General features: G+C 35.8%; 2 protein-coding genes across 2 annotated transcripts; one reads left to right on the top strand and one right to left on the bottom strand.

The window, feature by feature from the left end:
• Nucleotides 1–207: 207 nt before the first annotated feature.
• On the bottom strand, nt 208–1224 carry LOC118278773 (uncharacterized). The gene has a single exon (XM_035598116.2). The coding sequence runs from the start codon at nt 1222–1224 to the stop codon at nt 208–210; it is 1017 nt and encodes a 338-aa protein (XP_035454009.2).
• Nucleotides 1225–5624: 4400 nt separating this feature from the next.
• LOC126912227 (uncharacterized) lies at nt 5625–7854 on the top strand. Its single transcript, XM_050703363.1, has 3 exons — nt 5625–5879; nt 5990–6065; nt 6470–7854. Exons 1-3 carry the CDS (start codon nt 5625–5627, stop codon nt 7852–7854), a joined length of 1716 nt encoding a protein of 571 aa, XP_050559320.1.
• The last annotated feature ends 2698 nt before the right edge of the window (nt 7855–10552 follow it).

The raw sequence follows: 10552 nt of genomic DNA, 5'->3' as shown, positions 1-10552 counted from the left end.
CGTCACTGCAAAGAATACCAACCTCAATCGATACATACGTCGCTGCGATCCCTAAGTTAAAGTATAGAAAAACATAATAACAAAACAATAGTAACATTGAGACAAGCACTAAACCGTAAACAAGTAGCAAGGTACATAAGAAAAAAATCTTTGTGGCATAAATGAAATAGTAAACATTAGAGAAAAATTTATTTATACCCACAAAAATCAAACTTTTCCGTCCCCAAAAATTTCTTTAATATCGGCGTCCGAGCGAATGCGCACAGCCGAGACCCCGTCCTCCTTCCGCGCGTAGATGCGTCCCTCTCTTGTCCACACGTACTTGTAGCGCGAGCGCTGCCCAGCCTCACGAGCCAGATGAAACAGTCTCGCGTTAGAGCGAGTAAGGTGCTCATTCACGTACACCCTCTTAGGCTGTCCGTGTAAGTTGAGGTCCGCAGTGGTAAGACCGCGGCGCACGCGTGCCGCGTGTAGTAGTTGATCTCGCACTACACGGCGAGATAGGCGCACCGCGATTGCGCGCGGCCGCGGGCGCTCCGCTATGTCGTTCTGGGATGAGCTGGTGGTGAGGTTACGGCGTACCTTGCCCAGGCGCTCGACGTTTACAATGTCCCTATCGTCGAGGTCGATCCCGAGCTTCAGTGACACTGCTTTAATTATGTGAGCCGGATTCTCGGCCTTCGACTCCGGAATGCCCGACACGATGACGTCATTCAATAATAGGTCCTGATCCCGCTCATTTAGCTGTACCTTTAAATCAGCGATCGTCTTCTCGAGGTGGTCGTAAGAAGGAGCATCCGTCGCCTCAAACCGCTGCTCGATGTTATCTAGCCTGCCCTCCACCGCTCCCATCCGCCCATTATAGCCTTCGTTAGCAGCCCGGAACTCAGCATTCTCCTGCCGCAGCTGGCGTATATCCGCCCTGAGTCCACTTAACTCTTCCCTGAAGGCACGAATTTCCTGCGCCAGATCCAGACTAGCGGAGGGAGCGACGGTGGGCAGACTATGTGAGTCGGAGTAATCCGCTGCCGCACCTTTAACCGGTGTTGCGGAATTATCCGTCCTAGGCAGTGTCGCCTTGCAACCGGGACACAACCATGTAGGAGAAGGGGTCGCCGTCGGCGGAACACCCACACAGGCGCGGTGGTAGCAGCCCGCGCACTTGCTACACCGAACGCTCGCTGATGCAGCAATAAACTGCCCACATCCCCCGCACTTAGCCATATCTAGGTATTTCGGATGGAGTTTATTTAAATCACTAAAAATCACTATTTTTTTTTTTTTTGGATTCGGGTAGATTTTGCACTGTGACACCGAGATTTATTTAAGATTAGTTGTAAGTTTAATTATAATAGAACACTGCTGCTATCCACAATATATGCTGTGAGTTAACTATTATTAATCACTTTGCGAATAAAGATTTATATGTAAACACTTGTTGTTTTATTTATTCGACTCGAGGTGACATAAACAAGTCAGCTGTTACCGGCGTCCGTGACGTCACTCCTAATACAGGCTAATCTCCAGCGAAGCCAACTGGCAACCCACGAACTCCTCCTTGAAGCTGGCAAAGAAAACGCTGCCGTCGCATTATTGCAGGAACCCTACATCGGCGGGACTAAAAGGGTAAAATGTTACCAGGGCGTAAGAGTCTACCAGGCATCTCAAACTGAAGAAGGGACCGTCAAGGCCGCGATCATCGTTTTTGACCAGACACTGGACGTAGTGCAGTACCCGCAACTCACCACACACAATATTGTGGTGGTGGGAATTCATACGAGAGCCTGGAGGATCACGCTGGTCTCATACTACTTCGAGCCCGACCTGCCTTTGGAGCCATACCTGGCGCATATAAAATGCGTAACACAATATGCCAGTTTCAGAAACCTCATCGTGGGTGGAGATGCCAATGCCAAGAGTACCTGGTGGGGTAGCCCCAATGAAGACAAGAGAGGTGAGCAGTGGAGTAGTACCTTGGACGAGATGGATTTGCAGATCCTCAACCGGGGCGACTGCCCGACCTTCGATACCATCAGGGAGGAGTCAGGTACAGCAGCCACGTGGACGTAACGGCCTGCTCTACTGACCTGCTGAACCTAGTCAACGGATGGCACGTGCGGGAGAACCTCACGAGTTCCGACCACAACGGCGTGGTGTTTGAGATCAGTCTGAAAAAGTCGACTGGCACCGACATACAAAGAACCACCAGGATTTACAACAGTCGAAAAGCAAAATGGAGCCAATTTCGTGAAAAGCTGACTCAAGTGATGATAGAAAAACAATTAAATGAAGATAATATTAAAAACTAGCTTTTGCCCGCGACTTCGTTCGCGTGGAATAGTGACTTCCGGCAAATTTTTGGTTTTAACCACATAGTTCCCATAGCTATAGGCTGATGATGATGATGATGAGTTCCCGATCTCGCGGGATCTCTTCAAAAATGAGATGTGGAAGATATTCCAGGGAACTCTTCAAAAATCAACATAATGAGCTCTGCGTTTGATTTTAATAGATGTATACTCACTTAGGGCATTGAAAAAATAGTTTAAAAACGGACTTAAACTAACTTAAAACTAAAGAAAGCTACGAATTACGAATTTATAACAATTAAAAAAGAAATTATATTAGAACCTATCCTTTATGCTATAATAACCAAGCTTAAACTAAATAATTTAAAAGAAACGACTTAAATCTAATCTAATTAATTTATAAATTAGACTTACAATTTTATTAAAAAAACTAACTACAGTAACTACTAATAATCGATATCAAACTAAACCTACGTTAAAAAGTTAAACCAGAAAACCAGGAAAACCCAACAAATAAACTTATTAATTGACAAATACAACGAAACCAATTTAGAATATATGAAACAGCAGGACCACTACAGACAAATAATCATACGACTGATAATACACATTTTCTACAATAGTACCGAAGCGCTCGGCCGATACCCAACCAAATAATTGTAACAAAACCATAGCGCAATCTATTTCGATCCCAACGCCATCTATCGAGGATAAAGACAACTTGGATTATTTATTTATACTCCGTTCGGGCATTTTCTTTGTACTAAAAGTTTAATTATATTGATATAATTTTTTTCATACCTTTTTACTATTTGTTAACTTTTTTTCGATGAATTAAAACAATAACATGAACCGAAGTCGTGTAACGATCGACATAGAATTATCTATACTCCGTTAGAGCGTTTTCTTTGTACTAAAAGTTGTATTATGTTATATTTTTCATTGCTTTTTACTATTTTGTAAAAACAAATTTCCAATAAATTAAAACAATAACATGAACTGAACAATTGTAATTACACCATTGCGCGATCAACGCCATCTATCTACGGAGTATAGGAACAGCCCGACATTGTTCAATTCCGTACTATAAGTACGAAATTGAACAATAGATGGCGCTGTATGTCCGGAATAAATTTATTTTTTATTTTATTTTTTTATTTTATTTTTATTTTATTTTATTTTTGTTTTATTTTTATTTTATTTTTATTTTATTTTTATTTTATTTTTATTTTATTTTTATTTTATTTTTATTTTTATTTTTATTTTTATTTTTTTTATTTTTATTTTTATTTTTATTTTTATTTTTATTTTTATTTTTATTTTTATTTTTATTTTTATTTTTAATTTTATTTTTATTTTTATTTTTATTTTTATTTTTATTTTTATTTTTATTTTTATTTTTATTTTTATTTTTATTTTTATTTTTATTTTTATTTTTATTTTTATTTTTATTTTTATTTTTATTTTTATTTTTATTTTTATTTTTATTTTTATTTTTATTTTTATTTTTATTTTTATTTTTATTTTTATTTTTATTTTTATTTTTATTTTTATTTTTATTTTTATTTTTATTTTTATTTTTATTTTTATTTTTATTTTTATTTTTATTTTTATTTTTATTTTTATTTTTATTTTTATTTTTATTTTTATTTTTATTTTTATTTTTATTTTTATTTTTATTTTTATTTTTATTTTTATTTTTATTTTTATTTTTATTTTTATTTTTATTTTATTTTATTTTATTTTATTTTATTTTATTTTATTTTATTTTATTTTATTTTATTTTATTTTATTTTATTTTATTTTATTTTATTTTATTTTATTTTATTTTATTTTATTTTATTTTATTTTATTTTATTTTATTTTATTTTATTTTATTTTATTTTATTTTATTTTATTTTATTTTATTTTATTTTATTTTATTTTATTTTATTTTATTTTATTTTATTTTATTTTATTTTATTTTATTTTATTTTATTTTATTTTATTTTATTTTATTTTATTTTATTTTATTTTATTTTATTTTATTTTATTTTATTTTATTTTATTTTATTTTATTTTATTTTATTTTATTTTATTTTATTTTATTTTATTTTATTTTATTTTATTTTATTTTATTTTATTTTATTTTATTTTATTTTATTTTATTTTATTTTATTTTATTTTATTTTATTTTATTTTATTTTATTTTATTTTATTTTATTTTATTTTATTTTATTTTATTTTATTTTATTTTATTTTATTTTATTTTATTTTATTTTATTTTATTTTATTTTATTTTATTTTATTTTATTTTATTTTATTTTATTTTATTTTATTTTATTTTATTTTATTTTATTTTATTTTATTTTATTTTATTTTATTTTATTTTATTTTATTTTATTTTATTTTATTTTATTTTATTTTTATTTTTATTTTATTTTTATTTTTATTTTTATTTTTATTTTTATTTTTATTTTTATTTTTATTTTTATTTTTATTTTCATTTTTATTTTTATTTTTATTTTATTTTTATTTTTATTTTATTTTATTTTTATTTTATTTTTATTTTATTTTTATTTTATTTTTATTTTATTTTTATTTTATTTTTATTTTATTTTTATTTTATTTTTATTTTATTTTAATTTTATTTTAATTTTATTTTAATTTTATTTTAATTTTATTTTTATTTTATTTTTATTTTATTTTAATTTTATTTTAATTTTATTTTAATTTTATTTTTATTTTATTTTTATTTTATTTTTATTTTATTTTTATTTTATTTTTATTTTATTTTTATTTTATTTTTATTTTATTTTTTGATTTTTGAAATAAAAATATATCTATGTCCTTTCTAAGGTTCTAAACTATATCTGTACCAAATTTCAACCAAATCCGTCAAATAGTTGCGGAGATTAATGGTATAAGCATAGAATGTTCGACGTGATTCTTTAATTTGACATAACTTTTTTATTTATGAACCGATTGAAATGAAACAAACACTAAATGTAAATTTAAGCATCCCACAATATATTCGTGAAAACCGCATCCAACTCGGATCAGCCGTTTCTGAGATTAGCGCGCACAGACGAACAGACAAACAGACAAACAGACAAACAGACAAACAGACAAACAGACAAAAAAAAAGTTAATTACATTTTTGGGTTCGACATCGACATAACAATAACCCCTGCTATTTTTTTTATTTTTATTTTCAATGTACAGACAGCACTTTTCTACGATTTTATTATATGTATAGATTTAAACAGCATTAGGGAAATAGATCAGGAAATAAATAAATACACAAAAGCCATCACTTCAGTATGTTCGGAAACCATGCCAATAAAGAAGACTAAAAAGAGACTCACCATTCCGTGGTGGACTGAGGAGCTCGCCGAGATGAAGAAGCGCGTAGCCACCAGCAGACGCAGGATCAGGAACGCAGCGCCGGTGCGGAGAGCGTTGGTCGTCAGCCTGTACCTGGAACTAAAAGAAAATTATATGAAGGCGGTCAAAAATGCACAGACGGAGAGCTGGAAGGAGTTTTGCGGGAAGCAGAGCAGGGAGGGGGTCTGGGAGGGAATCTACCGGGTAATGAGGATGACAGAAAAAAGAGAAGAAGATGTGCTCCTGCACAAAGAAGATCGAGTTCTGGATGCGGGGGTTCGGTGGAATTACTGGCCGAAACATTTTACCCGGAGGATCGTGAGGACGACGACGACTCAGACCATTGCCGAACTCGACAACTGGCAAAATTAGTAAACGCGTGTGGTGATGGTGAGCAGCATGACCCACCGTTTACCTTAAGCGAGCTCCGGAGGTCGATATCGTCGTTCAACCCGAAGAAAGCACCGGGAGCCGACGGCTTCACCGCAGACATTTGCTCTCGGGCCATAAATTGCAACCCTGGCTACTTCTTGTCACTCATAAATCGATGCTTGGCCTACCAACACTTCCCGAAAATCTGGAAGGAGGCAACGGTGGTTGTGCTGAGAAAGCCAGGCAAAGACAATTATACCGTACCCAAGTCTTACAGGCCGATTGGGCTCCTGCCTGTCTTGGGAAAAGTATTCGAAAAGATGCTGGTTGCTCGTCTTAAGTTCCACCTATTGCCGAGGATTAGTACTCGCCAATACGGATTCATGCCCCAAAGAAGCACTGAGGACTCCTCTTCACCTTAGTGAAGAATATCCGCGCCAAGCTGGAGAGTAAGAAAATTATCGTTCTTGTGTCATTGGATATAGAGGGAGCCTTCGACAGCGCATGGTGGCCGGCGATCAAAGTCCGTTTGGCAGAGGAAAAGTGTCCGATCAACTTAAGGCGAGTAATAGATAGCTACCTGAGTGACAGGGAGGTAATAGTCAGGTATGCGGGAGCGGAGAATAGACGCAAAACCTCGAAAGGGTGCGTCCAAGGCTCGATTGGTGGTCCCATCCTGTGGAACCTTCTTCTGGACCCGCTCTTGAAGCAGCTGGAGGCTAGAGGCAATTACTGCCAAGCCTTCGCGGACGATGTGGTGATGCTATTCGACGGTGGCACAGCCTTGGAGATAGAGCAACAGGCCAATGCCGCTCTCGAGCATGTGCGCGCGTGGGGTGTCAAAAATAAGCTCAAATTTGCGCCACACAAAACCAGTGCCATGGTGATTACACGCAAGCTAAAGTATGACACTCCTCGCCTGGCCATGGGCGGGATCGACATTGGAATGTCGAAGGAAGTGAAGATACTGGGACTGACGATAGACGCCGGCCTCACCTTCAACTCTCACGTTGCCGGCGCATGTAAAAAAGCAATTGCTATTTACAAGCACCTTGCCAGATCTGCACGTGTGAGTTGGGGACTGCACCCAGAGGTCGTGCGTTCGATCTACACCGCCGTTGTCGAACCTATAGTGCTGTACGCCGCGAGTGCATGGGCGCCAGCCGTGAACAAACTGGGGATAAGAAAACAGCTGAACGTGGTACAAAGAGGCTTCGCTCAGAAGCTCTGCAGAGCCCATCGCACGGTCTCCCTGCACTCGGCCCTCTTGCTGGCGGGGATACTCCCCCTCGATCTTCGAGTGCGTGAAGCTGCTTCACTGTACGAAGCAAAGAGGGGATTGCCCCATTCAGCATTAGGGGACCGGGACATAGAAACAATGACAAGTGCGATGGACTTCCCCCACCCAGCCGAACAGACAACTGTAGAGTTCAGTAGCCTGGTAGACGAGGAACAATATAATAACCACGCCTTTAATTACGACGTGAGAATCTTCACGGACGGCAGCAAAATCGAGGGCAAAGTCGGCGCGGCGCTATCTTTGTGGGATAGTGCCACCGAAATTAAGTCGAAAAAACTTGTACTGCCGTCCTACTGCACCGTGTACCAGGCGGAACTGTTGGCACTACAGAGAGCAGCTGGGGAGGTGCTCAACAGCGAAAAAACTACGTTCGGCATATTCAGTGACTCGATGGCGGCGCTGCAAACTGTCGCCAACCCAACCTCCCCCATCCGCTGGCAGTGGAAACAAGAAATGCTCTCCGCCACTGCGCCTCCCAGAATAAGAGAGTTTCCTTGTTCTGGATAAAAGCCCACGCAGGTTTGGAGGGAAATGAAAGGGCCGATTACCTGGCGAAGGAAGCAGCGCTGCGATCGAAGAGGAGGCCGGACTATGACCGATGCCCCGTCTCATTCGTCAAAGGGAGAATCCGTATGGACACGATCAGCGAGTGGGACGCGAGGTATAAATCCGGTGACACCGCCTCAATCACCAAGATATTCTTCCCCAGTGCGGCCGCGGCGTATAGCACTGTAAGGAAGATTGAAACCAGCAGCATCACCACCCAGCTGTTCACCGGGCACGGTGGATTCTCCGAATACTTGTATCGTTTCAAGCTTCGGGGGAATCCATCGTGTCTCTGCGACTCCGCCGTGGAGGAGACTGTCCCGCACGTGATATTCGCGTGTCCGGTGTACGCGCGTGCCAGACATGAGGTCGAACAGCGCCTGGAGGGAGAAAAGTTTAGTCCACAAGACATTCACGAGCATATGAAGAAGGCCAAGACGAGAAATATAGTACTTGACTTTTGTAAACATGTCATCAGTCAAGTAATTGCAAAAAACAAAACATAGCAAAAAATGTACTTAAGACAGATTCTGATTGTGATAACAAATAATTATAATATACTCAAATAACACTAGTAATTTAATATCAATTGTTAAGAAAGAAACTACTTTGTTACTTACTCTACACTTTGTAAAGAAAGAAATGTTAAAAATGTTATCTATGTAAACACAGGCCTTGACCATGTCAGGGGTTTCGGAAACAGCAGGAGGGTTTTTAGCCGGTAAGAGTCCGGCAGTACTCACACCTCTCTACTAGTGGGGAGGTGTGAGTCTCCATGAGGATTTTCCCTCCTGCTGTATAAAAAAAAAAAAAAAAAAAAAAAAAAAAAAAAAAAAAAACCTAACCTAACCTAACCTAACCTAACCTAACCTAACCTAACCTAACCTAACCTAACCTAAATCTAAATCTAAATCTTTATCTTTATCTTTATCTTTATCTTTATCTTTATCTTTATCTTTATCTTTATCTTTATCTTTATCTTTATCTTTATCTTTATCTTTATCTTTATCTTTATCTTTATCTTTATCTTTATCTTTATCTTTATCTTTATCTTTATCTTTATCTTTATCTTTATCTTTATCTTTATCTTTATCTTTATCTTTATCTTTATCTTTATCTTTATCTTTATCTTTATCTTTATCTTTATCTTTATCTTTATCTTTATCTTTATCTTTATCTTTATCTTTATCTTTATCTTTATCTTTATCTTTATCTTTATCTTTATCTTTATCTTTATCTTTATCTTTATCTTTATCTTTATCTTTATCTTTATCTTTATCTTTATCTTTATCTTTATCTTTATCTTTATCTTTATCTTTATCTTTATCTTTATCTTTATCTTTATCTTTATCTTTATCTTTATCTTTATCTTTATCTTTATCTTTATCTTTATCTTTATCTTTATCTTTATCTTTATCTTTATCTTTATCTTTATCTTTATCTTTATCTTTATCTTTATCTTTATCTTTATCTTTATCTTTATCTTTATCTTTATCTTTATCTTTATCTTTATCTTTATCTTTATCTTTATCTTTATCTTTATCTTTATCTTTATCTTTATCTTTATCTTTATCTTTATCTTTATCTTTATCTTTATCTTTATCTTTATCTTTATCTTTATCAGGCAGCAAAACACACAAAATAACAACAATAGTTATAAACAAAAGAACCAGGTACATGGCATAACAAAAAAGAATTAAATAGTCCGGTCATTATACGATATTGAAATAACAAAAATTCCGACAGAGCTGAATTTTGGTACAGACCTTTATTTTACTATAAAGATTAAAAATTTAAAAGTCCCCATCGATCCCATATGTGCTTCAAAAGTTATTCGAGGTCAAAGTACAACATTTTAGGTTTTTTGAGTTTTTCACAAAAACCGTAAGTTTTTTCAAAAAAATACCGCAGACCAAATTTGTAGATCTCTAAAGTCTCTACAAAATGGTCCTTATAAGTTTTTCTATAAGTATTACCGTTTCTATTATAGATTCGTGTGTCCCCACACACATTTTTCCACTTTGGAAGCGTCTAACTTTCAAACGATTGATTTTGACGAAAAGTGGTTTTAGAAACCTTAATGTTTTTTTTAAAGACCTATCCATAGATAGACAGTTTCGGAAATAAATGTCTGTCCGTCCGTCCGTCCGTCCGTCCGTATGTCACAGCCTGTTGGGCCACGAAACTGTTTATCAACAACAGTTGCATCTGAACAGTAGTTATTTCGTCTAAACATTCGTAGTTAAGACTGAAAAGTCAAAGTTGCGACTGAACAGTCGCAGTTGCGACTACACAGTCGCAGATGCGACTGAAAAGTCGGAGCTGCGATTGAACAGTCGTTGCATATCAATAAAAGTTGCATCTGAACAGTAGTTATTTCTTCTAAACATTCGTAGTTAAGAATGAAAAGTCAAAGCTGTGACTGAACAGTCGCAGTTGCGACTACACAGTCGCAGATGCGACTACACAGTCGCAGATGCGACTAAAAAGTCGGAGCTGCGATTGAACAGTCGTTGCATATCAACAAAAGTTGCATCAGAACAGTAGTTATTTCGTCTAAACATTCGTAGTTAGACTGAAAAGTCAAAGTTGCGACTGAACAGTCGCAGTTGCGACTACACAGTCGCAGATGCGACTGAAAAGTCGGAGCTGCGATTGA

The sequence above is a fragment of the Spodoptera frugiperda genome, chromosome 24 (assembly GCF_023101765.2).
Source record: "Spodoptera frugiperda isolate SF20-4 chromosome 24, AGI-APGP_CSIRO_Sfru_2.0, whole genome shotgun sequence".
Classification (NCBI taxonomy): domain Eukaryota; kingdom Metazoa; phylum Arthropoda; class Insecta; order Lepidoptera; family Noctuidae; genus Spodoptera; species Spodoptera frugiperda.
The sequence above is the reverse complement of the archived record's forward strand: the minus strand, read 5'-3'. Positions and strand labels throughout refer to the sequence as shown.

Coding starts and splice junctions, on each gene's coding strand:
- LOC118278773 (XM_035598116.2), bottom strand. CDS start 1,224: ATGGCTAAGTGCGGGGGATGTGGGCAGTTTATTGCTGCATCAGCGAGC.
- LOC126912227 (XM_050703363.1), top strand. CDS start 5,625: ATGCCAATAAAGAAGACTAAAAAGAGACTCACCATTCCGTGGTGGACT. Junction 5,880..5,989: donor TCTGGGAGGGAATCTACCGG/GTAATGAGGATG, acceptor TTTTACCCGGAG/GATCGTGAGGACGACGACGA. Junction 6,066..6,469: donor AGTAAACGCGTGTGGTGATG/GTGAGCAGCATG, acceptor TCTTCACCTTAG/TGAAGAATATCCGCGCCAAG.